Below are 26878 nucleotides of genomic sequence, written 5' to 3'. Positions count from 1 at the left end.
TATTCCTCCATGTACAGCATCCCAGTTACAATAGAAACCAGTGCTCATCCCCAAAGAGATGCCAGCTCATAGTATGGAAAAAGAAAATTGCTTCCCTTCTGCAATTTATCATATTTTTTTTCCTTGCTTATCTTAGGCACAGATATTTGCATAAGTCATATGAATTTCCCTTTTCAACAGGGAGCAAATTATTCCTGCAGTGAGCAGTGGTTTTGTCCTTCTGAGTGTGCAGTTCCAGCTCCTCTGGGCTGTGGACATCCAGCATTAAACCAGCAATGAAATCCATTTACGAATCACAAACCACTCCAATACTTTATTTAGAGTTGCCACATTTCCCCTTTCAGGGAATTAAATAAAATTCCCTTTTTTAGCAGTCTTGTTTGGGATTTACTGAGCGGAAGATTTGGTAAATGACTGGATTTGAGTGTGAAGACTTTTTCCCCCAAATATTTTTCTGATCCAGGCTGGTTTTATGTTAAATACCCTGAGTTGTCTCGTAATTGAGCAGTGATGTTTGGATAATTAAGATGGTCATCTGTCATTGTTCCGCATGGCCATACTTCTGGATCTTTGAATTCTTTTGCAGGGAACCTGTTAAAATACCCTTTTTTTTGCCACCAAAAATCAGTAATTCGTCTCACACACGTGCTCCAAAGGTAAATTAAGGTCAAAAATGGATTTATGTAGCTCTCCTGCTACTTTTTCAGTTGTTACAACCTTTAAATTGCACTGAAACCTCTGCAGCTATTTTGACTTTTTGCTGTGTTACTGTGATGTCTTTAATGGTTTTAAAGGGCTGTCGATCCAGCAGACATCTCAATATCCCAGACTTAATGTTGGACGCAGTTAATGTGCAGCTGGTTAAAAAACATTCATGTGATGCTAATTTTTGCCCATTCTGCCAAGAATGGGAAAAGCTAGACATATGGAGATCTAAAAATGATTTTTCTCTGCTACTGATTTTGGTCCAAAATTGGTATCTAATGAATGACAAAGCCCTCAGTAAAGCAAATCTGAGTTCCTGTAGGGTTTTACCTCCTGTTACTACTGTACTGTATTGTGATTATTGTGTAGCTTGTCTTCAGCTGTTATTTCTGTTCCTGTATATTGTGATTTATATTTGTTTAGTTCAGTCAGTTTTCCTGAGCTGACATTGATTTTGGATTTATGAGGTGTTTCTGCTCTTTGAGAGAGGAGCAGGCAATGAGGCATGGTCCTTTTGTGTTGTCTGGGGTGGTTTCAAGCTGCTTTATACACAGAGAAAAAGAGGATTTTTAATGGTAGATGGGTATTTGAAAACTTCAAGAAATTTTGGTTTGCCTGGAAAAACACTACATTAGTTTTACATTTGTGTCCTTCCTGCTGCATTATTCCCATGGGAAATGTGACCATAACCCAGGAGAACTTAAATGAATAACAATAATTTTGTGGAGCTGTTGCTTGGAGAAATTGCAAGGAAATTCTGCTTTATTCCTAATTGTGCTCTGTGTTCCTGTTTCATGCAGTGTGGCAGGGATGTTCCTAGGTGGATAAAGCAGCAAGGATTTGTCCTCCCTCTTCATGTAACTCCCTGAGAAATGGAGGTGTAATCCATAAATGAGGCGGGATTTGAAGGGCAGGGATCAGTTCAGCTGACAGCATATTGTGTCAGGGTTGACATGCTGATAGGAAATAATGTTAGATCATGGAAAAATAGATCCCAGTTTATTGCTCAGTGTTTGCTGTGACAAATCCTTCACTGAATAATGCCGTGTCTGTTCCAAATGAGTGTTTAGACTTGCAAATTTTTGCTCGTGCCTCTTGTATTGCCATTTGGAGACCTGCAAGTTCCAGCAGGGCTCTGCTGCATGAATTACATGGCATGGAAAGAGTCTCAGACGCCAGAAATATTTGGATGCTCTGATTGCTTCTCTTCTGCAACTCTTGAATAGCAGCCTGCTGCTTTTTCAGGGAACTAGAAGTTGAATTAATTGTATGTATTTGGCTTTGGAAGCGTTTTATACCTTTAAAGCGAAGCGAAGTTAAACGGGTGCAACTCCAGAATAGGATTTCTGTCCCACTGCACTGTCACAGACATATTTTATGAAAAATCCTTTTGTTAGGATCTTTTCTCCTGAGAGAGAAACCGAGAAGCTTCAGATTCTCCATGTTTTGCTGCTTTGGCTTTTGGAGAATTGCTTACCCAGTATGTGAAATTGTTTTTACTTGATGACCAAAGGCAGCCCCCTGTGTCGAGGCTGTGAGCAGTCACAAGGTTTTGTTATCATTCCTTTCTTTTCCTTTCACGCCTTCTGATGAAATCCCTTCTTCTATTCTTTTAGTATAGTTTTAATATATCATTTTCTTTTAATATAAGATATATCGTAAAGTAGTCAATCAGCCTTCTGAAGCATGGAGTCAAGATTCTCATCTCTTCCCTCCTCCTGGAACCCCTGTGAACACCAGCACACTGCACAGCAGTTTTGGGTTGGAAGAGACCTTAAAGATGGGCAGGGACACCTCCCACTGTCCCAGGTGTCCCCAAACCCCATCCAGCCTGGCCTTGGGCACTGCCAGGGATCCAGGGGCAGCCCCAGCAGCTCTGGGCACCCTGTGCCAGGGCTGCCCACCCTGCCAGGGAACAATTCCTGCCCAAAATCCCATCCTAGCCTGCCTTTCCCCATCCTGATTTGCACCTTTGCTTCCTGCTGTCATCGCAGGCTGTGGATGACACACGCCTGGGCATCAGGAATAAATCACCTTTGGAAAGCTTCTTGCACAAAAATGCATTTTGAGGAGAGTGGTACCTTGAATATTGTAAGAGCATTGGCCTTAGAAATGGCTCCACGGTGTTCCTGTGCTGTTTCAATCTGCCAAGGAGAAATGGCATTTTTATTTAAAAACATATTTTTCAATAGTCCTGCTGGTGTCATCATCATCATCTGCACAAATTTCAGCTGACAGTTTGAAATCAAATGGTACCTGAGAGACACTTATGTTTGTCCATATGAGGGGAAATAATACATGTTCACAGCTGGATCTTCCAGTGATTTCTACCTGCCAGAGCATTATTTTCACCACCAGTACCAAACCAGTGCTGCAGAGACACTCTGCTGTACACTTTGTCAAATGCAGTCATTCTAAAGCACTTTTTTCTTTTGATAAACCTGTTCTCCAGGCTGAAATTAGTTTGTCTTACTTATAAATTATAAATTAATATATTTTTAGGGTTTTATTATTATTAATATTATAATTTTATAGATACATTTATATGCTTGTGCACTGCCTTCATTTGCCTTATAGTGCATGTTTTTAAGCTGACAGAGAGGTAATCCAGGCTGAAATCAGCACATCTTATTTATAAATTATAAATTAATATATATTTATATATTTATTATTAATATTATTATAATTATATTTATAATTATATATTTGTACACCATCTTCATTTCCTTATAGTGCATGTTTTTAAGCTGACAGAGAGGTGGATAAATGACCTTAGAAGATTTTAGCAGTTTCTTACCCCAAAATCTTACAGAGCTCTTGAACTCCACGTTCCAGTGTGGGGTATCTCTTGGAAGAATGGAGGGATGGAAAGAAAAAGGGAGAAGTTGATTGGGAAGAACAAAATTGCAAGCAAAAAATTCAGGTTGAACCTTTTCACTTACCCAGTCCCCAGGTATAGTTGTGCCTGGGGGGAAAAAGGAGAAAACTGGAGACAATAATTGCATTTGGCTCTCCACCAAGTTTATTTTTATCCCTAAATTGTGACTGTGGGGTGTTTCTCCTCCAGCTCTTTATTCTCTTCTCTACTAAAATATTTGGGTTTTTCTTTGCAAACAGGATAATTGATTAGGACGAGGCAGGAGGGAGGTGGCTGCAGTCCCAGCACTCAGAACAAGAGTACTGAGTGGAATTTTTGTTTTACACAAGGGTTTTATCAAGCACCTTCTCCTAAAAGAGTGCAAGAGTACCAAATGAAAGTGTCACTAAGTACTGCTTCCACATATAAATATTGGTGCTTTACTTTGAAAACTGACTCCTGGGTTATTTCCGTTAGTTTCCCTTGGTTTATGTCCCTAATATTTAACATTCACAAGAAATCAGATTTATTTTAGTTCAGCAATAAACTAAACGATCTCCTTTTTTATCCTCAAAATTATTATAGGCAGGAAGCAATTTTAAAATACTTCCAGCTATTGAAAAAGCACAACAGAGTTCTGGAAATGCTCTCAGCAATTAAATGTAAAGTTCTAGGGAGGTGATTAAAAGAACAATTTGTCACTTGGAGTGGATGTGGCTAATGGGGATGTATTTACATATTGCTTCCTAAAGCACTTTCTTACTTCTCTGCCTGCCTCCAGAGTGGCAGCAGCGTGCTCAGAGCCAGGGCTCCTGCACTGACACAGCCAGTCTGGAACAATTAGTGCAGAAATGTGATGAGGAGGAACCAATCCATCTCCTGCACAGCTCCAGGGGAAGCAAAACGGGGATTTTAATTCAGCACCGGGAGCCCAGAGCAGCAGAGCTCTCACCAACATCTGGGCTGCCCTGGGAGCACCCAGGGGTGTTTCACTGCCAGCTGAGGAGCACCTGGGGGTGCAGAGTCATGGTCAGGCTCCTGGATAATGGTCCCTGGCCAGCAGGGCCACGTGCTCAGCCCTTCTGCAGGGAATCTGTGGTATTTTTGAGGGAATGAGAATCTGACTCCATGCTCTTAGAAGGCTGATTTATTATTCTATTCTATTCTATTCTATTCTATTCTATTCTATTCTATTCTATTCTATTCTATTCTGTTCTGTTCTGTTCTGTTCTGTTCCGTTCCGTTCCGTTCCGTTCCGTTCCGTTCTATTCTATTCTATTCTATTCTATTCCATTCCATTCCATTCCATTCCATTCTATTCTATTCTATTCTATTCTATTCTATTCTATTCTATTCTATTCCATTCCATTCCATTCCATTCCATTCCATTCCATTCCATTCCATTCTCTTCTATTCCATTCTATTCTATTCTATTCTATTCTATTCTATTCTATTCTATTCTATTCTATTCTATTCTATTCTATTCTATTCCATTCCATTCCATTCCATTCCATTCCATTCCATTCCATCCCATCCCATCCCATCCCATCCCATCCCATCCCATCCCATCCCATCCCATCCCATCCCATCCTTTCCTATCCTATCCTATCCTATCCTATCCTATCCTATCCTATCCTATCCTATCCTATCCTATCCTATCCTATCCTATCCTATCCTATCCTATCCTATCCTATCCTATCCTGTTCCATTCTATATGCTATACTAAACTGTACTAAAGAATAGAGAAAGAATACAGATAGAAGGCCACAAAGAATGATAATGAAAACTCCTGACTCCTTCCAGAGTCCTGGCACAGCTGGACAGTGGTTGGTCATTAAGTCAAAACAATTCACATGAAACCAGTGAAGCAATCACATGTTGGATAAACAATGTCCAACCACATTCCAAAGCAGCCAAACACAGGGGAAGCAATCAGATAATTATTGTTTTCATTTCTCTCTGAGGCTTCTCAGCTTCCCAGGAGAAGAAATCCTGGCGAAGGGATTTTTCAGAAAATGTGACAGTGACAGGAATCTTTGGGGTGGGACTGACCAGGAGGGGCCTGGTGTTAATAAAGAAATCAGCTGCCAGTCTGCAACATCTGTTTCCCAAGGATGAGCTGGGAAATGCTGGTGCTTTAATTACAGTGGAGAGTCTGGCTTGTCACGCTGCTTGGGATGATTTAGAAAAGCTCCAGGAATTATTCAGTGGCTTCAGCCACCTTCAGTGGCTGTGTGACATCCCTGTGGCAGCTGAGCACAGGTGACACATCATTGTGTGCACACCTCTTCTGTGGCTGGGGGGACAGCAGAAAAAAATACTCTTCAGTATTTTTGAAGAGTTACATCTGTTTTTACATCCAACTAAAACTCATTCCAAAATCAAAATAACAAGTGGACTCTTACCCTGTTTCGTTTAAAAATGAAAATCAGGTTTTAGCCTGAAGTAGGAACCTTGCAGCTTCAGCTGAAACATTTCAATATTCTCATTAAGTGAGTAGATTGGAATGGCAAGATATTGTGTGTGTTTGTGTCTCACTGCTCTCATTGTTCTGGGCTGTTCCATACACACAAGTTGCATGCCTGATTACCTGCACAGCAGGCTGAAAATTGATCTGGTATATTTTAGCTATAAAATAATTCACCTTTTATGCCAAAACAATTAATGTTATACATTAGTTTTTAATCAGAGTGTTGCCATTATACTCTGGAATATAAAATTAATTTCTGGGGATACATTTTTCACTTTTGGTAGCTGGACTTGCATTCCCATCACGCAGTTTGCATTTGGTATGAATAAAAAATTCAGCCAAAAGAGTTCTCCTGCAGAGTTCATGTGAAATCCCAGTGATTGGGAAGACACTGCACCTATTTGAAGCAGATCTCACAGTCTCATGTCACTCCTGGAGGCCACAGGTCGAGCCCTGCCACAGAGGTTTTGTAATTGCCATTATTTTTATATAGAGAACATGAACAAAAAGTAAATACCAGCTCCATTTGTTCTCTGAAGTGTGACTGCAGCTAAAGACTTTTTCATTATCAGTGATAGAACTACTGGAATGCCAGCAGCCCAGGATCCCCCTGGAAATGCAGTCTGAGCCTTGGTTGGGTTCGTTTTTCCCAGCTGCACATACCTAGGATGGTTTTTAATTTCTGAACAGTGAATGTGTGCAAGAATATACCCCAAACCCGTGAAATGATCTCCAGTTTATCTCAAATAATGTTTTAAACTGGTTTTTCATTGCCAGAATGCTGCCATTCCTCACAGAGGCACCTTGGAAGCTCCAGTTTACACCTGTGTTATGGGAGCACACAAACACCTTGTCCTGAGCCTCCAGAGCAGCAGATTTTTGTTTGGAAAGCAGCCTGTAAGGTTTTCCAGGAGAAATGAGGGAGGTGTTCTTGGTTTGAGGCACAGGGAGGTGACACCAAGAGCAGCTGGTGGTGGGGCTGGCCAGGGGAGGACGGGGTGCTGAACCAAGTGTAGGAAAATTGGCCCAAGGGAGAAAGGAGAAGTATTGAGGAGAAGCTTGAATTAATTAATGTGAAATAAAAGCAGTTCTATCCCTGGGAGCACTGACATTCCATTATCCCAGCCCCACAGCAGTGAGATCCAAGGATTTGCCTGCAGGGAGGTGAGGGCAGTTTGCACCCCAGAGCATCCTCTGGGACCTTAATGCTCTTTTACCACATGAATTAATTTCCTGCTTTTTAGGTTGTTTGTTTGCACTTTCCCAGAGGTTCCTGTGCAGGCAGTCAGAGCTGCAGCAGTGGTGAGAAATGGACATTTCTGTGGGTGATTGTCCCCCAAAACCCAGCCTGGAGGCTCTCAGAGCTCCTCCCTCCTGGGTGAGGGATGCTCATCCCCAAACTGCTCCCTTTTCTGCCATTTCATACTCTTGCAGCTGAAATTGGGCCAAATGATGAACTAATTGGTTTCTGCCTTAATTAGGGAGTCTGTTATTATCCTCTCAAAATCAGTGTTACTTTTGCATCACTTTTAACCTAAGGTAGCTCATTCCAAATAGCTGTTTGCTGCAGATTTCCATGTTTTTAATTACAGCGTCTGTCATTGCTAAATTCTGTCTGATTACTTTCTTGGAAACAGTTTTCCAGGAGCCACGTGCCATCCTGTGGGATAGGCAGAGAGCCACTGGGAGACAGAAAATTCCAGGATATTTCAGCTTCTCCTGGTGTTTCTGCTCCGGAATATTGTAAAATCCCAGCTGGAGAAGTGCATGAAATAATTGGGATTTGGGCATCAAGATTGACATGAAACCTCTTTATGGTGGTTTTTTCCTGTTTGTTTGTGTTTCTGGATTTTTGGGGTTTTTTAAAACCTTGAAGTGTTGTTCAGTCAGCTCCATGCTCCCCAAAATCAAGAATTTTCATTTCTTACCAGTTTTATTTCTGGAATAAATTGGCTAATTCACTTGGCTAATTGAAATCCCATCAGTTTGGAACGTTTTAAATCAGTTTCAGAAGAACATTGTTCACATCACTCACTTGGGGCTATTTTAGAAGTCTCAGTTTTGTGTGAATTATGGGGCTGGCAGGTAGATATTAGGCAGGTGTAAAGATGTGATGGCCCAGAAGACCAGGAGCAAAAGCTGGCATTATTTATGGAAATAGTGAATAAAATGAACTTTTTGAATTCTTCTTCTCCTTTTGATCATGGGTCTGTGTGCCTTTTTTCCCCCCTAAACTTCTGCTTTTCCAACTTCCTGAATTTAATTACAGTTTGGAATTTCCACCGCTGCTGTTGTCGCTTAAATTCTGTTTACAAGAAGTGAAATCACCCTGGTTCTGTAAAGGATCTCCCAGTGAAGTGTTTGTCTCACTCAGAAGAAATCTGTGATTTCTTTAAGTTCTGTATTTCTAAAATTCTTTAAACATTATTTAAAATCTTATTTTCAAAAGGATGTGCATAAACTTTAGCCTTGACTTTGAATATAGTTAAAACCAATAAATGTGTAGGTTTTACCCCATTATGTTCCTTTAGCAACAGTAATTTGGGGTTTTTTCAGGTTCATAAATAGCAGGAAGTGACCCTGGTAAAACCCCAAAGGCCATGGTAATTTAATTGTTGAATTTTATATAGAATTCAGGTTTTAAAATGACAGGTGATTTTATAAGCATTTTTTTAATTGAGCACTTAGGTGCACAAAAGGCCTGGAACAGTGTGAACATGCTGAGTGTGTTGGAAACTGCACAGTAAATAATAATCAAATAATGCAAAATAAAGAGAAGCCGCCAACCAAGACGTAGTAAACAAATAAAAATTGAGTAATAACTGTAATTTCCAATACCTTATCCATGTATGGTCGCCAAATAAGGAAAAAATGCATTGGAAAGCAAAGGCTTAGAACTCAGAGGAAGCCCAGGAGAGACATATTACTTCCATTTATAACAGAAAATCAACTGGAAACTTGTAATTGACAGAAAGGGAGTGAGTTTGTGTCCCTGGAGGTGCCCTAAGATCAGCAACAGGCAAATGGTGTAAACATAATAAATCACTCCACAAGTTGTTTAATATGATTTTTTTTTCCTTTTTTTTTTTTTAATTTTTTAATTTTGGTAAATAAGAGAGCAATTTTGTAAAGGATAATAAATATAAAAGGAGGGGGTGGGGCATGGGGCTAGACATACCCCACTTTTTTAAGGGAGTCAGTGAAGTGCTGAATGGGGAATTAGGTCTCCAGGAGTGTTTATTCATGGGTTGAAGGACCCAATTAAACTGGAATCCACCCTGCCATAGTCCCAGTGACGGATTTCAGTGGGTTTATTCTTGACTTAACCCAACATCCTAGCAATAAAATGAAGCTGCTTCTTTTCCTGCTGCATCTCCAGATCTCCACGCTGTTCTGGACATCTTTTTACTTTTTATTGTCTCCTTTTTTTTTAAGCATGAAATAATATTTTGAGCAAGGAGACACAGGTGGTTCTATAAATACCAGAAGCAGTAAAGCTGGTGTCACCCACGGCTGCCTTGTGGGTGTCTGAGTTTGGTGTGGAGCTGAAAAATGGCTTTTTTTGGTCCCTAACTTGGTGTGCAGCCCTGTGATCATCGTGTCCACCCAGCTCCCCTGCAGAAAGAATTCTCCTCTATTTTCTGCCCTTCCCTTTTAGAAACACCCCACATTCCTTGTTCCCCCAGTCCCCTTCAACCTCCTCAGGTGTGCTCTCTTTTTTCTTTATTTTTGGAACAGTTTAATCCTTCCCACTGCACTAATTCCCCCGTTGTTTCCTTGATAAATCCTGGCTGCCTTCCTTTCCATAAATTAATTGCTCCTCTGAGTTCTGGAGGAAGGATTTGTGGTGAAAGCCATTGGTGCTCCTGAGGAGATGCTGCAGGTCCACAGGGGTGGTGGGTCTTGCAGGTCTTTTCCTCCTTATGGTTCTGGTTTTGGCAAGAAATACTTCTAATATTTATTTATTGCATTATTTGTAAATAATATTTAGAATATTTATTTATTTTTATTTATTTATTTTCATTTATTTCTAAATATGACAGAAGTTTAACTCCTGAGCCTGTTAATGGTTGGCCCAAGCTGCTGCTGCAAAATTATCATAATGGAGGAGGTTTAAATATTGATAGAAGAAAATTAAATGCAGGTTAATGATCAGCCATTTCATTTGATGCCTTTTTTGCATTAGGCAGCCTATACATGTCTCAATAATTCCATTTACTGAGTGGTTTTTTTCACCTGCACTGTCTCACCTTGTGTTAAATTGTCCTGTTGGCTTTGGCAGCCTGGGGAGGGGTTGAGGGCTCAGGTGGTGTCACCTTTTCCTTTCCTGGTGCACCCAAATTTGTGCAGCCTCAAATTAGAGCTGTGCAGGCAGGGCTGATCTCCATTTCGTGGGGGCAGTGCCAGTGCTGCAGACCCTGCAACACAAGAGAGGTCAGTCAAGATGTAATCATTGCTAATTAGCGCTTCCAGAAGCTGTAATCTTTGTATAAGCGCCACGTGGGTGAAAAAATTATTCCTTGCCTAGAACACCATTAAAAATTTATTTTCCTTTGATCCTGTAGGAAGTGAATGAGACAAACATGTGGCCTGGCACAGGAAGGGGTTTTTGCCAATTAAAGCTGGCCACACAAGGCTCAGAGTGATGCTCAGGAAACAAAACAAATTCCCTGGATTTTTTTTGCCAGATCTCTTAATTTCTCTTTCGAGGTGTGGGTTTGTGGTTTTTTTTCCCTTCCAAATAATCATAATGAGTGGTAGCGAGGGCTACTTTGCCACATCACACAGAAATGTTTTTAATGGAGTTTTGATGGATTTTTGTATGAAAAAAATAGTTTTGCTGTGTGATGAGCCCTACTGGGAATTTAGGCTTCTTCTGACATCCTTATCATGTGGATTCTGCTGTCCTGTTTCCACCTGCTAATCATCTGGCTGAGGAGTTAAGCAGCTACTGAGTGAATAATCTGTTTTAGCAAAGTTTGCTCTCGTTTTTGCTGTCTGCTCCTATTTCCATGCATATTAAATTTAAAAGAAAAAGGGAGAAAAGAAGGAGATTTAAACAAACTTGCTAATATTATGGATTTCTCTTGCCTTTTTTTTTCTTCTGCTGAAGGAGATGGTGAAAAAAAATGGGGGTTTTGCTAGTTTCTGGTACTTTTTAGCATGTATTTTTCTCTGTCACTGGCAGTTTTTTACATGGTACAGTGCTGTAAATAATGCAGTACTGTCAAATATAGCAATAAAGTGGTCTTTGAAGGGAAAAAAGGTGGAAAAATCCTACCAAACACCTTTGCATGTGTGTTTTTCCCCACCCCAGAGATGGTGAAAAAAAAATTGGGCGGTTTTGCTAGTTTCTGGTACTTTTTAAAGTATTTTTCTCAGTCGTTGGCTCTTTGTTACACAGTACAGTACTGTAAATAATGCAGTGTATTGTATTTGCAGGGATCCCCGTGGCAGGAAGGAATGATGAATCTGACTCCATGTTCTCAGAAGCCTAATTTATTATTTTATGATGCTATGTTATATTAAAGAATACTAAACTATACTAAATAATACAGAGAGGATATTTACAGAATGCTAAAATGATAATAATGAAAACTGGTGACTCTGGAGAGAGTCCTGACACAGCTTGGCACTGATTGGCCAAAGAGTGAAAACAACTCACAGCAGAATGCAATGGAACAATCACCTGTGGGTGAACAATCTCCAAACACATTCCACATGAGCACAACACAGGAGAAACCAATGAGATAAGAATTGTTTTCCTTTTCTCTGAGGCTCCTCATCTTCCCAGGAGAAAAATCCTGGGCGAAGGGATTTTTCCAGAGAAATGTGAATGCCACAGCAGTGCTGTCAAAAAGTGCTCTTTGAAGGGAAAAAAAAGCTGTAAAAATCCAGCCAAACCCCTCTGCTTGTTGTGTTGTTGTTGTTGTGTTGTTTTTCCCCACGCAGACCTGTCGTTCGCCTGGATCTTCAACGAGTACCCCTCGTTCGTGCAGGAGGACAGCCGGCGCTTCGTGTCGCAGGAGACAGGACACCTGTACATCGCCAAGGTGGAGCCCTCGGACGTGGGCAACTACAGCTGCGTGGTGACCAGCAGGGCCAGCAGGAGCCCCGTGCTGGGCTCCCCCACGCCGCTGGTGCTGCGCACCGACGGTACGCGGCGCCGCCGGGGACGCGCATGCCGGGGTGTTCCGGGCAGGAAAGGGTGTTTGTTCCTGGACCCCCGTGTTCACAGAGGTCCAAAAGAGGCCGTGGGATGGAGGAGGAAATTGGCACCTCTCCAACCACGCTGGTTAAAGCAGCAGCGCGGCAGTTCTCTCCTCCTGCAGAGAGGAGCGCAAAGCGATCGTTGTTTGTACTCCGTTACAAAAATGTGAATATCAGAAGGCTTAGAAGAAATTTAGGAGAAATTTAGGGCAACAGGGAACCACCAGGAAGCATTCCCAGCATCACTCAGTTCCCAGAGCTCTTGGCTCTTGCAGCAGAAACTCTCCCGTGTTGTCCTGTCATTGTCACCTCTGTAATGAAGGGATGGGACCACCATGGGGCTAAGAACGATTTATTGCTCAGATAAGCATCAGTCTCAGAGGCTGAGAGGTTTTAGAGGAGCAAGAGCTCGGCCATAGCTCAGAGTAGCCACAAGTTCTTTGTTACGAGGCAATAGAGAACTTTCTAAACCAATAAGCAGTTGCCACAGGGTTTATTTTGCTTTTCTGACCTATCACCTTTACTTACTTCTGCTGCACTGGGGATAATTTTGTCCAGTGGGCCATTATCACATGCACACACATATGCTTCTATCATAACTTCTCTTAATTCATTCCATACAACACCACCCTTAGATTATAAACCCTTCACCATTTTATCAGTACAGTTTCTCACTTACTTAAGGCATATTCTCACCTACAACTGTAGAAACACAACTTTATGATTTTTCTGCTTAATGTCTGTGTATTTTATTTCTGCATCAATCCAAGCTTCTCTCAAGGCTGCAGATCAAACCCTTCAGTGCCTGTGGGAGTTTCTGTTTTTCCAATTCTCACAGTCAAACTTTCTTCTAAGATAAACTCTGTTGCATCCTAACTCTGTCCCTGATATCACTGTGCTTCCCTTTATAAGCAGATTGTCAGAGAAATAATCTTGAATTTCAAAAGACAGAAAGAAAACCCTTTGAAAATCCCCTTGAAGATTTGACCTTCTCAATTGTCTCACACAGGTGTGATGGGGGAATACGAGCCCAAGATAGAAGTTCAGTTCCCTGAGACCCTGGCAGCAGCCAAAGGCTCCACTGTGAAGCTGGAGTGCTTTGCACTGGGAAAGTAAGTGTTGATCTTCACTGAAAGTTGAAGCACCTTTGGGTTCACCTGCACAAGAACTGTGGGGTTCTGGTGTTTCCCCAGCACCTGATTTTGATCATCACAGCTCCTACCTTGAAATGAGAGGGCAAAGACTCTTGGAGTCTATTTTGATTTTTGTGTAGAGTTAGGATGTGTATGTTGGCAGGAATTCACAATTCATTTCAAATTAACTTGAGTAGATTCAGTGTGGTTTTGCATATGACCTTTGAGCTAAGTCTCTTTGTGCAAGGAAATGGTGCTGAAGCCTGTGAGAATGTTGTCTGAATTTTCCCCTTAAATGTATTTGATGCTTTCATGATATTGTTCTTTCTTTATAGCCAAAAATAAAGATTGAAATGCATTTCTCCTCTGAATGATGCTTCACTCGCAGCTGATATCTTTTCTCCTCCACAGATGATTTGAGAATGCATTTGTGTGTCTGTAAATGTATTTATTTACCAGTGTGGGGTTTGTTTGCAGGCAGTTTGTCAGGTGCCCATGTCAGATTGATAACTTGATCACACACTATTGCTTTGGCTCCCTGGAGAGGGGAGGGAAAGTTTGCAAATCAGAGAATTAAAGGCTGCTGGAGGATGGCAATTCCAAAAGACTTGCCTGGATTCTTCCCCCGTGGAAGCCACTGGTAAATCTCACCCATCCTCTGGGGAGGCCAGTACAAGAAATGTTGCAATTATTGGGCATCCACAGAGTTATTCCTGACAAATTTGGGACCACGAATGCAGCCCAGGAATCAGCAGGGAATGCAAATCAGGTGCCTGAGTGTCTGACCATCTGTCATGTACAGTGTGGTTACTGCTTTTTGCACAGCCTGGAAGTCACTGCTGAATTTAGTTGGCTTTAAGTATCTCATTATGACAATCAAGGACTTTAAGCAAAACTGTTTAAAATCTCATTACTCTCTCTTTAGCCCCGTGCCTCAGATTAACTGGAGAAGAACTGACGGGCTGCCATTTCCAAGTAAAATAAAGCTGAGGAAATCCAATGGCATGATTGAAATCCCTAATTTCCAGCAGGAGGATGCAGGGCTCTATGAATGCATTACTGAAAACTCCAGGGGCAAAAACATTGCAAGAGGACGTCTCACTTACTATGGTAGGAGACCTCTGTTCTGTCTCTCCCCCCTTTCTTTGCTCATGGAACTCAAACTGCTCTGGGCTACTCTGGAATTTCCACTTTCTGCAGTTCCATCGGGCATCTGGGCTTAAAAATCCATGGCATTTTAAGTGCTCCCAGAAAATGAGAATTTCTGCAGCAGTTTCTTGGTAAGGTCTCTAAGAAATGGCTTAAAAGCTCACAAGGATTGCTGAGAGTAAAGCACAGTGTGCTTGTGCTTGGTTTTTTTTCTCTGATGGAAAGACCTTTTTTTTTTTAAAGAACATTTCTTCTTGGTCCATTGGTGAAACCTTCAATTTTCAGTCAATTGGATTTATTTGGGGGATCATTTAGGCCTCCCATTTATGAGAAGTACAAATTCTGTCTTGCTTTGTGAAAAGATTACTGATGGGTATTCTCGATCCTGTGCTTTCAAAACAGCCAATTTTATTTTAAAATGAGTAAATAAATGGGAGGATATAATCCAGTATAGGAAATGAAATAATATGAAATTTTATAGCTGGGAAAAAAGCAGTCTCTTGTGCATTTGAGGCTATAGAGTGAAATGAGTATCAGCAAAGCACACTGGTGGTGGTGTAAAGCGAGAGTGATTTGCAACAAAGTGGTAATTGACAATTTTTGTTAAAGCCAGATCTCAGCAAATATAATTTTCTTTACTTCAATGGCAATTTAAACAGTGATTCTGACTCTGCCTTGGAATGTTTCCCTCATGGAGGAATATTTGAGCAAGGAGATGGTTTTGGGTTGGATAAAGGCACCGAGCACAGCTCCTCTGCAGCTGGGAGCAAGTTCTTCACTGCCTCTCCGTGGGGAGCAGCTGGCTGGTAGAACACACACCTTCTGCTCCTTGAAGATTTTACTTCAAGGCACAATAGATTTGATAAGGAGGAAGGGAAATTTCTCTCCTTGCCAATTTCCAAATTAATCTTTACACTGAATAAAGGCCCCGTTGTTGGGAATGTCCAGGGTCAGGTTGGGCAGGGAACTTGACACAACACAAATTTTCCAGGCACTGGTTGTAATTATGACTTTTTGAGAAATCCTGTGATTGACACAGGGCAATAAATCTAAGCTGCTTCACCTGCCAGTGTCCTCTGCCATGCCAAACTTGGCACTGTGCATTTTATTTTAAAATAAAATTTTAAATTTGTTTTATTAAGTGACCTTATTTTTTGCTTGGAAGTTCCAGAGTTGGGGTTTGTGCATCGTTTTGGCTCACCATTCCTATGGCAGTGTCAAATGGGGGCAGTTGTGAGATACATGGCTGTAAATTAGATATAAATTAGAGTAGATAAAAAAATAGATAGATAAATAGAGAATAGAGATATATATATAAAAATAGATAAATAAATAGAGAAATTAGATATAAAATGGAGTGGATTTGTTCATCAGTACTTCTAATTCCAGCAGTGCCATTCCTGGGGTTCCTGCCCTGCTGCCCCAATTCTTCTTTGCCCATTAAAAGGCCACAGAGCTGAAATAAAGGATGTTGCTAATGAACAAAAGCAACCCAGCTGCAGTTCTGTGACAATGGAATCATTGTGAACCTTTTCAGTGCCAATCCAGACAGGGATTTGAGCCCTCAGAAGGAGTTCCTGTTCCAGTAGGAGTGGCTGCCCATGTTAGGAGTCATCCCTGATCTGGATGTTTATCTTGAGAAGAATAATGAGAGCTGTAGTGGCAGTAATGGCACGCCAACTGTTTCATTTCATTTGTTCTGCTTCATGGAACCCATTCTGCAGAATTAAATAGATTTAAGTAATCTTTCTTATTTTTGGTGCTTGCTTTGTTGTTGCAGTTGGAATTCCAACAAGCCTGGATTCAGGATAAGAGCATTTATAACTTCTTTGGATAATTCAAAGTTTTATAACTGAAGATAATATCTTCTGATGGGTTGCCACCTCATCTGGTGCCAAAGCCCAGAAATCTGTCTGCTGAAGAAATCTAACCACATCCCACTCAGCCTTCCAGTAAAAAAATCAATATTTAAGGAAGTTGTTCTAAAAGCAAATGAGGATTTGGGGGAAACTAATGCAATAAACTGAAGACATAGAGTAAAAAATCACCCATCTGCCAGAAATGCTGTCAAAAACCCACAAATCTGCTGCTCTTAGGGAATGGTGGCTGCTGTTAGAACATTTAGAAGTTTAAGGTGTGTCTGCTTATCAAACGTAGAAAAATATAAACATTACGAAAGTACAAATGTCTTTTTATTTCAATTGGGACAACATTCATTTTCCTCTGGGCAGACCAAAGTACATTTCTGCCTGACCAAAAAAAAAAATAGTATGAGAAGGGTTGGGGTTAATGGTTTGCAAGTTGTCGTGGTGAAATAATATGAAAAAGAAATCTTTAGGCAGAAAAATATTGACAAAAATCTTTCATGTGCCTGAAAAATAGGTTTTTCTTTCATTGCAAACTTGAAGGATTCTTTTTAAATGTAACATAAAGCTGGTCCTAAACCAAAGCTTGAAACATTCGTTGCTCTGGCACGAAGTGAAACACTTCTATTTCTGATTTGTTTTATGAGCTGAAACTGCAGAGTTTAAAATCTGAAAATCAGGTTTTCCAGTTCATAAATAGTTTGGTTAAAAGTCTTCCTTTTTCATGCAATAATGAATTACAGCCTTGAAGCCACAAAGCCCTTGAACAGCTTCACTCCTGTTCAGTTTCCCAAGAATTCCTATAAATCTGTCACATCTGTAGCTCCTGAAAGAAATGAAATGAGTCTGTTTTATTATAATTATGGTGTGTTTTAAATATAGCTCTCAACCCATAGTTGGAGCTGATAATTAAAATAGATATTCTAAACCAGATATTCTGGGTTCATTGCAATACTCACAGACTATTAATCTTCCTTTTCTCTCCTGAAGGATTTTATCAAGAAAAGCCTGACATCAAATGTTCAGTTTTTTGTCCTTTTTACAGTTCCAACATTTGTTAAATGCCAGTTTTCTACTCAGGAGAGCTCAGATTGTGCTAAAAATAGGAGAAGATTATCCAACTTTGATTGAATGTAGAACCTGAAGATTTAAATAATTTGCTTTCCCTTTATTAGCGTGTTCGTTTGTCATCGCTTTTAGCTTCCCATAAAGAGATAACTGGGAGAAAAAAAAGAATCCACAGAGGTGTTTCCTGGCAGAGAAAAATGAGAGGAGGTGAAACAATCGTATTTTTGTCTTTTAGGGTGCAATTAAACATGAAGCACGGTAAAGATATGTAAAGCAATTCATTTAAGGTATAATTGAAGGAAATATATTCTTAATTAGCCCATGCTGATATACCAGAAGTTCTGCTTGGCAGTACCCAGGTAAAGTATTTGACAGGGAGAAGGAAATTCTGCTGCTGTTCTCCTTTTGCTCTGCAGCACTGGTCTGTGATAACAAAAACAAAATCCCCCAGTAATCAGTAGAATCTACCTAATTTTTTAGTGTGTTAAGAAATATTGGTGTATTTTGGTTTTTTTAAAAATAATCTATCAGCAGAACTAAACTGCAGCTGTTGTTTGTGTATGTGGAAGAATATCTCTGTTTAAAGGTTTTCTCTGATTGTCTTGGGCTTGACATGTCTTCAAAACATCAACAGCAAAGTTACAAATGACTGAATAATATCTATCAGTTGCTGAGTTTGATCACCTAGAGTTTAATTGTTAATGCTGTCAAAAAATATAATTTTCTTGCTGCCCAGACAGATAGTTTTTCTTCTTTCACATACCAAAGCTTTCCCCAGTGATTTGGAATAACCTGTTGCTTGAGGGCTTTCTCATTTTCCAATGGGAGCCAAAAATGGACATTTTCAGAGATGTGTCAGCTGCTTCTCCAGGCCCAGCTGCTTCAGCAGAACAAAAGTGATTTGTGCTTGAAGTCCTTGGAGTTTGAGGTGAAATCAGGGTTCATCCCTGCTGCAGGCATCAGTGGGAGTGTCAGAGCCTGACTTTGAGACAGGAAAACTGCAGGTTACACTTTTGGGGTGGGTTTTCCCCCTGGCTGCTTCACAACTTCCCCTCTTGTGCTCTGGCAAGTTCTTTCTGCTCTGATTTTCCTGCCCAACTGCTGAGCTCCCCAGAGGTGTTCCAGAGAGTTCCAGCCCAGCTTTTGTAGTGGAAATGGCAGAGTAAAATTGCAGGTGCAAGAAGGGAACGCCTTGTGTGAGTCCCTGTTCTGGAGGAGCTCCCCAGGGGCTTTGGCTCCCAGCAGGAGTCATGGCCCTGCAGTTCTGCCTTCCCTGCACTCCTATAGAATTAAAGCCAGATTTTTGTTGGATTCTCTCACTCTGAAGGGGGTGATACATAAAAATACACGTTGTGATGGTTAGCCCCCAAATAATTCACAAATGCCAGCACAGCCTCTGGAAAGTGTCACTTCTTCAGCCAAAGTGTCACTTCTTCTTGCAGTTGTTCTTCCTTCACATCAACCAGGACATCACAAAGGATTTTGTGAAAGCTGAAAAAATGGTTTTTCCTTCCCTTTTGGCCTACAGGGGAGGCTTGGAGTGTAATGGAGCAACAGTTGTTTCCTGCAGGTTTAACTGGCTGGAAGAGCAGGGTCATCATCACCTCCAGGAGGGATGAGGGGCTCTCCCTGGGATGCTGCTGATGAAGTTGCACACTTGTTCTCTCCTTGCCTCTGGGACCACGAGCACTGCAAGGAATATTTTAGGCTAAAACAACTGAAGCAAAATCCAGGCTGGTGCTTTTCCAAGTGACTGGCCATGGAGCTGACGGCTAACCTGCTTCAGAAAATCACTTACCTACAAGCATCTCGTCCTGGGGGAGCTCCAGATGAATCTTTCATGAAGATTGCACAGCAAGTTCCCAAGAATTCTTAATATTATCCCTAAATACAGATTCCTGTCACAGCCTCCAACCCTGCACTGTGAACTCCTTTAAAATTAACTTCCAGCCTCTCAGCTTACAGGACAATGTCTGCTTTTATTTTTATTTTTTTTTAAATCTCAGCAAGGATGTGCTGCCTGCCTATTCCTTGCTTTAGGAAGGAGTGACTCCTCTGCTCAGGAAGACCCAGGTTTCACAATAACTCTGCAGTGGTTCCAGGGGAAAATGAGGCTTTGTTCAAGCCTTCCTTCAGGAGCACAGATGTGGCAGTGATGCTGAAATTAGATCTTCAGGGAAGTAAAATCTGCCTGGCAGTGGCTAAACCTAGAGAGGAATAAAGCTGTTTATATTATTATTATTATTAGTAGTAGTAGTAGTAGTAGTAGTAGTAGTAGTCGTAGTAGTAGTAGTAGTATTTTATTATTATTATTTTAGTCCTTCAGGTGTCCTCGAGCACAGCTCAACCAAAAGGGGCAGAGCTGGGCTTGGCAAGCCCTGCTCCTGTTTTGGGAGGGTGTCAGAGTGTGGGAAGCCAGGAAATTCCTCTGGAGGGCTCCAGACCCTGCCCAGGGTGCTCAGAGACCTTGGCACAGAGCCCCAGACCCCTGTGCCTTTGATTTAGCCTTGGAAAAAACAATTACCAACCTTGTATGAAGAATTACAAGCCACAAAAATTTAAGTAGAGTGATAGTGAATTTATCATGGGGTGAAACATAGATTTTTTGGGTTTTTAAATGGGGGTTCAGGGGGCAAGATGGAGGAATCTGGGCATGTCCAGCCTTCCTCCTTCTTCTTTTTGGCCTCCATCTTCTGGGTGATATTGGGACTTTCAGATTAGTTTAGAGTGGAAGCTCAGTGTCTAACACAGGTGATGGGTGTTGGGAAGTTACTGTAAATATTGTACATGCAGTTTTTAGTATAAAGAGATAACACCACCCCAGGGCAGGCAGAGTGCCTCTGCTGTCCTGCTGAGCAGACCTGGCTGCACAGGAGAAAGAATTTTATAGATAAAATACAATAAACAACCTTGAGACCGAGAACTGAAGAGCTCTGACTCCTTCTCTGACTGCCAGGCTGGGAGAGGAGACTTTGTGACACATCTGGGGGTCACTGTGAGCAGCAGAGACCCCGAGATCAGAGCAGTGTCAGAGCTGCTGATTGCTGACTGGCTTTCTGCACATGGAGCACCTTTGTCCTGGCCAGGAGTCAGAGTATTCCCAGCTGGAATTGCCTCTCTTGAGCTGCCTTTTCAATTTTGAGCTGCTTGGTGGAATTGTTCTCTTTCAGAGACAGATTGAAAATGGTGCTTTTCTTCCTGCTCAAATTCTCCATCAGGAATTGGAAGAGAAAAAGAGCCTTCCTCCAGGAAATCACTGAAGTCTCCATCAGCACTCTCTTGGGGAGGGACCAGCAGCAGGAATTTCTCCCCCTGTGCCTTGGGAAGCTGCTCTGTGCATTTCTGCTTTGTTGTGTTGTGTGGGAACTTGGGGGACCCTCCCATGGAGGCTGCCTGACGCAGTCCTGAAACAAGATTAGACAGACAATGATTTTCTTACTGGTAGAATTGAATCCAACACCTTTTGACTTAAAAATAGTTTATATTTGACCTACTTTCAAGTGGAGATGGGCAGCAGGTGCTGAATATTCCACATGTATGGATCCATCAGTAATTCAAGCACTGCTGAATGTTGCACAAATATTTAGGTGTGCAAAGTGCTCATTACATGGAGCCCTGAGCTTTCATTCCCTTGACACGTGTGGCACAAATTTGAGCTCCAGTGTTGTAACGTGGACTTTGAGGGTTTAACCCCAATTAATGCCAGTGAAATTTTACATCCATGTGACACAGAGATCAGGTCATCCTGTCTTTGGCAGCTGATCTTGATAAAGAGGGTGCAAAAAATAAATTATCCCCAAATCTGTGAAAGGTGTTAATCCTCATTGGGATGAGGAAGAAAAAATATTCAGAGGGTTTCAGCAAATATTGGTTGAATTCCAATATTTATTAGTAGTTCAAACCTCAGTGAATGCATTTTAGGAAGTTCTTGTGTAAGCAGTTAACCCTAAATACGGATCCATAAATCATAAATAGATTAATAATCATTGTTATAAAAGCCTGGTGCTGTACCTGGTCGTGTTGAGATCTTTTCACTGCATTGCAGAGCCTGGGATTGAGAGGAGATTTCCCTGCTAGGAAAGAAGGAATCCTGTAAGGTGGAATTGGTGCCAGCCCTGATGCAGAGCTGCTGGGCTGGTGCTGTGGCAGGGAAGGGCTCAGCCCCAGCTCTGCCCCCTCCCTGCTGCCCAAGGGCAGATCATTAATTTCCCTGGCCTGAGTTAATTGCTGCTGAGCTCCATGGTAGTGAGAGGTTCAGTGGGAATTAATCTGACCTTCTGTCCTTCCCAAACTCATGTAGTAAACAATGTTTTCCTGCATCACCAGGGACTTGTTTTCTCCCTGCTGTTTTCACGTGGGGGTGGCAGGAGATTTTCCTGAATTACTGACTTAAGAGGAGCAAATTGACTCTGGAAGAATCCAGCTAAGTGTTTGCAGCCAAGTTTCATCCTGCTCTTTCATCTGTTTTTTTTCCATAGGCCATATCCAGAATTTATCTTTTCTTGGAGAAATGGCATAGGCTGAGATGATAAACCTTCTAGTAAATTAAATAAATTCAAAGAAAATTCACAAATTACCTATAAGATAGTGTTGAACTGATGTGTGAAATAGCACTAAAGGAATAAAAATAAATTACTGTTGTCTTTCATGCACTGATGTTTATTTGCCAAGTGAGCTTTCTACTTCCTGTGAAAGCTGTAATGGATGTTTTAAATATCTTTACAGTTTTAAGTGTATTTTGGGTAATTCTGAAGGATGCCTGGTATTATTGCTTCAAATTTTGGCTTTAAAAAATAGTGATTTCTATGGAATTTATTCTGCTGGTTTGCATTACCCAAATTCTCTGCCAAGACTTCTGCTTTCAAAAACAATCTCATATATCCATGTTTTCATCCAGTTAAGTGCTGCCTTGCATTAGAAAGCAATTTAAATGGTATTTAGCACTAAGGCTGACATACCATTATTTTTTTTTAGGACTTAAAGGATTCTCTTCAGCATTAATTTGATGATTTAGCCACATCACTTATTTAATTTCAGTCTCCCCCATTAATGTCTTTCTCTTCCATTTGCCTCAATTGCCAAGTGATGTTGTTTAATCATTAGTGATTTTAATATTGGTTTCACCAGTCCAGCTTCAGTGATCTGTACTCTCAGTTTTCTTCTGGCTTAGTGCTCATAATAGAAATATATAAGAGGAATAAAAAGTGATTTATTTCATCAGGGGGCTGGGAGCAGGACCAGAGGGAAGCTCTGTTGGTGCAGATGAGTCTGTGCAGGAAATGGATGAGTCCCATTAACCCTTTGTGGTCTGGAGCAGTAACTTGTGGGCTGTCTGTTGTGTGTTCCACCTGCAGCCAAGCCTCACTGGGTGCAGCCCATAAAGGATGTGGAAGTTGCTGTGGAGGACACCTTGTCCTGGGACTGCAGAGCCAGTGGGAAGCCCAAACCCTCCTACAGGTGGCTGAAGAATGGGGAGCAGCTGGCAATAGAGGTAACATTCTGTTGGGGAGAGGTGGTGCTGTGTAAAATTAACGATATCCATGCAAATAGGAGAACCTTGAGTTTCCTGGTGTCAGCCAAGGGAGGTTTTGGGACTGGGTTTGTAATTTTTGAGAGCATCCTGATGAAGCCTCCACAGCTGCAAAGGCAAATTGTGTTGTACAAAAAATTCCAGCTAAAAGCAGATTGAAAACCAATAGAACCACAGAAAGAAACATGTAAGGAATGACTGGAGAAGAAAGTTTAATAATGTTATAAATAACTATAAATAAGGGATGGAGAGCTTGAATTATTTTACTGTATTTGCAGCTGGCATTTCATTAAAGGTAGTAAGAAAATATTTTCCAACTTCTTGACAAAACTCCTGAAGATTCAAGGGTTTAGCACTACTTGTTGCAAAGAATGGAATACAAACAGCAACATAACATAGATATTTTCTTTAATGCAGTTGTCACAGTAAATTAATTGAAAGGAATGCATTTGGTGACGGGGAAGAGAGGATGAACTTAGAAGGGGAAAGGTCAGAAATGCAGAACAGGATCTGATACCCCTTTTTATTGGTTTTAAATCTCACTGCTTGGTTGGAAAGCAGCCCCTTGCAGGTTATGAGGAGTATGAACTCCAGGCACTCCTGCCCTTGGCCGGTGCCTTGTGCTCAGCCCTGAATTTTGGGGGAGGAAGGTGAATTCACTGGGTGGTTCTGAAAAATGAGTAGAGTGCTGGAAAGCATTTCTCACATCTGTGCTGGCTGAAAGGAGTGGGGGTGTTGTGTGGACAGGTGAAATGAGGGAGCACCAAACCTCCTCTGGGTGCTTTGAGAGCATTGGTGCTGTGTCAATGGGCTCAGAAATGCCTTGGAATCACTCAGTCTGCTGTTCCTCCAGTTTGGGGTGCTGCTCTCCAGCCTTTTGGCTGTGACTCCCCTTGGGAAGGGCGAGGGAGCCCTTTGGGGAGCAGCCCTGGCAGGAGCAGAGCAGTTCTGTGTGTGCAGTGATCAGGAGTCCTCTCCCTCCTGCTGGGTCTCCTGCACAAACACCCATCAACAAATCTTCCCTAGGAGCAGCAGCTTGGGATGCTGCAGAGGAGAGCAAGACAAGGGCACTCAGCTTTTTCACCTTGGGGATTGCTGCCTGTCTGTCTGTCTGTTTGTCTGTCTGTCTGAGCCTGGGGCTGTCAGGGAAGGAGCTGAGCTGTCCTGGAGTCCCCCCAGATGCAGAAATCAGCCCTTAGGAGACACCTCTGGGCAGGCAGTGTGGGGTGCTCTGCATTCCAGTGCCTCTGGTCTCCCCCAGAGCTGTTCCCCCAAGCTGCTGCTCCCTTGGTTTTGTTTTTCCCCCTGGTTCCTTTTGTCAGCCACTCAGATCAGTCACTTCCTGCTGTCATTGAGCTTTCCAGGATGAGCCAGGTGAGGAGTCCCAGGTACTGGAGTGGCTGTGCTGGCTCCAAGCCCTGCAGTTTGAGTCTGGGGTTTGATGGCTGCTGGGGTTTTTTCTGCAGTGTTAGAGAGAGCTCATTAGCAAGTGGCACATGTGAAATCTCATAAATAATGTGAAATGCCAGGGCCATCTGCACAGTTTGGATACTCTGGGCTGTCTGAGGGGGCTGGTAGGATTCTCTCAGTATTTCTGGAGAAATAAAAGGGCATTTGAGATTGCCAGACCTCAGTGCAAGTGGGCAAGTTTGAAGAATTACTTCATACACTGCATCAATCTCCATATCTGATCACCATTGCTGCACTGCTTTTAGAACTTCTTTTAGAACTGTTCTCATGATGATGCTTTTGCACTTACCCTATTCATTGTATTTATGCTGTCCTATTTCTGTTCCTTACTTATTTTAAATTTTTCACAGGAAATATATCATCAATAAAGATATTTTTCTTAATATTCAGGGAAGGATCCAAATTGAAAATGGTGCACTTACAATATCAAATCTAAATCTGACAGATTCTGGCAGATACCAGTGCATAGCTGAAAATAAACATGGTGTCATCTCTTCGAGTGCAGAGCTCAGGGTTGTAGGTAAGATGTTCCTTTTTTCACTAAAACACAAACCTCATTATCCCTCTCCACACCCCCTCAGATTGCACCTCAGATTTAACTCACTCAGCTGCTGTCGCTGAAATAAAACATTTTTGTCAACCTGATGTCTCTATCTGCAGAGCTGAGGAGTTGAGTCATCTGCTGCCAGAGGATTTTCAGGCCAATCCCTCCTTTACAGCAGAACAGGATAAATTATTCACGAGGGGAAGAGCAGGGAGGGGGGTTTGGGATTAAAACCTCCGGTGTTCTGTGGCGGTGCTGCTGGCTCCATTGGCTGTTCTCACTCCTGTGGGGGCTCAAGGGGTTAAAAACCTCTGTGTGCACCCCCAGCCTGCCCTGTGCCTGTGCCTGGGGCTGGGACAGCCCCAGCTGTTGGTTTGAGGGGCACAGCTGGGCACTGGCACACCCCGGCCATTCCTCCCTCCAGCACAGCTGGAGCTGAGTTTTGGGGATGCAGGTTATTCCCTTTGTGGTGTGGATGGGCACACAAGGCTCCTTCAGCCTTGCTCTCCTCAAACACTGAATTTCCTTTCCAAGTTCAGTGTTACACAAGGAGAAGCCACGAGTCTTCTCAAAACTCTTTAATTCATGAAAACTCCACCCAGAATGAGCTGCGCTGTCATTTCCTGTCATCTGACAGGCACTGGCACATGGAACTGGGAACCTTCCAGTTCCCTGAGGTTCAGTGAGACCCCTGGTGGGATGTTGATTAGATTAATTACATAAATCTGCTCCCTTCAGCAGAGCATCCACTTGGGCAGGTGCTGAGCCCGAGGCTGGGTTCCTTGAGCTTTGGTGGCTTTGATCCTCTGTGCTTGCCTTGTTGGGTGCTCAGCTGCAGAGCTGAGACCTTTGGTAGCAGGATGAGGCACAAAAAAAGGAGAAAATGCCTAATTGCCCAGTAGATCTGTCTGAACTAATTAATGGTGTTAATTATGTTTGGAGTCTGAGAAGTGCTCGTGTAAGTGCTAACTAGTAGTATCATTAATGTCATTAAAAGTGCTTTATTTCACTGCTACCACCCCTTCTGTTTTAGCTTCTGCTCCAGATTTTTCCAAGAGTCCAATGAAGAAACTGATCCAGGTTCAGATAGGCAGCACAGTTGATTTTGAGTGCAAACCCAAAGCTTTCCCTAAGGCCAAATGTTCCTGGAAGAAGGGAGGTGAGCAGCTACAGGAAAATGAAAGGTATCACGTTACATTGGTTTATTTGTTTTAATCTTACAAGAAGCTTTTGTGTGTCCTTTTATGCAGTAGTGTCAGCTGTAGATCCAAACACCTGTAAAGTCTCTCTGAAGTCTGGCTGGCCTGGGGTTTTTTGCTTGTTTTTTGTTTTTTTTTTTTGTTGTTGTGATGGTATGAGAGCACTGAGAGGGCAAGTGTGCTGCTTCCTCTAAAGTCAAGGGTCAGATTTTGTTTTCAGCTGAATGCAGAGTTGGGCCTGATAGGAAGCTGGGAATGCAAAGCCTGTACAAGAATGCTAAAAGGCTTCCACAGAATGCTCTGAAGATGTTGGCAAAGGGGCAGTGGAAGTGTGTTACAGCCATGGGGATGATACAGCTGAGAAAAGAAAGAAAAGTTAATTTGGAGGTCAAGAGTAGCAAATGAAAACATGGAAAGAAAAGGAAAATGCATTTCCAGGTTCTTTGCAAGCAGCCATGATCCTGCCAGGGCCAGCAGATGCCATCCTTGTTTTTGTTTATTTGTGAGGGTTAGGGTGATGGTGGGTGAGTTTTGGGATTGTAATTCTCAGGGGAGATTCACCCACGCCCCCAGCTATTGATTTCCAACAACATAGAAATGGTTTTTTCCAACAATACCCATTAAAGCATTATTGAATTAGTCATAAACTGAAACTGCACAGGTGTGCTGCTTAAATCA

The 26878-nt window shown here is 42.0% G+C and overlaps 1 protein-coding gene across 1 annotated transcript in view; it reads left to right on the top strand.

The window, feature by feature from the left end:
- CNTN3 (contactin 3) overlaps positions 1–26878 on the top strand; it is a gene marked incomplete at both ends in the record, with an annotated part of 75770 nt that overhangs the window by 24476 nt on the left and 24416 nt on the right. The window contains 6 exons of the mRNA XM_084214565.1: positions 11985–12188; positions 13252–13354; positions 14301–14485; positions 22812–22948; positions 24848–24977; positions 26035–26185. Coding sequence (XP_084070691.1) covers positions 11985–12188; positions 13252–13354; positions 14301–14485; positions 22812–22948; positions 24848–24977; positions 26035–26185 — 910 coding nt within the window. The remainder of the gene's footprint in view (positions 1–11984; positions 12189–13251; positions 13355–14300; positions 14486–22811; positions 22949–24847; positions 24978–26034; positions 26186–26878) is intronic.

This window comes from Fringilla coelebs, assembly GCF_963513975.1.
Source record: "Fringilla coelebs genome assembly, chromosome: 13".
NCBI classification, from domain to species: domain Eukaryota; kingdom Metazoa; phylum Chordata; class Aves; order Passeriformes; family Fringillidae; genus Fringilla; species Fringilla coelebs.
Note: the sequence above shows the minus strand (reverse complement) of the source record. Positions and strands in the feature narration are given on the sequence as shown.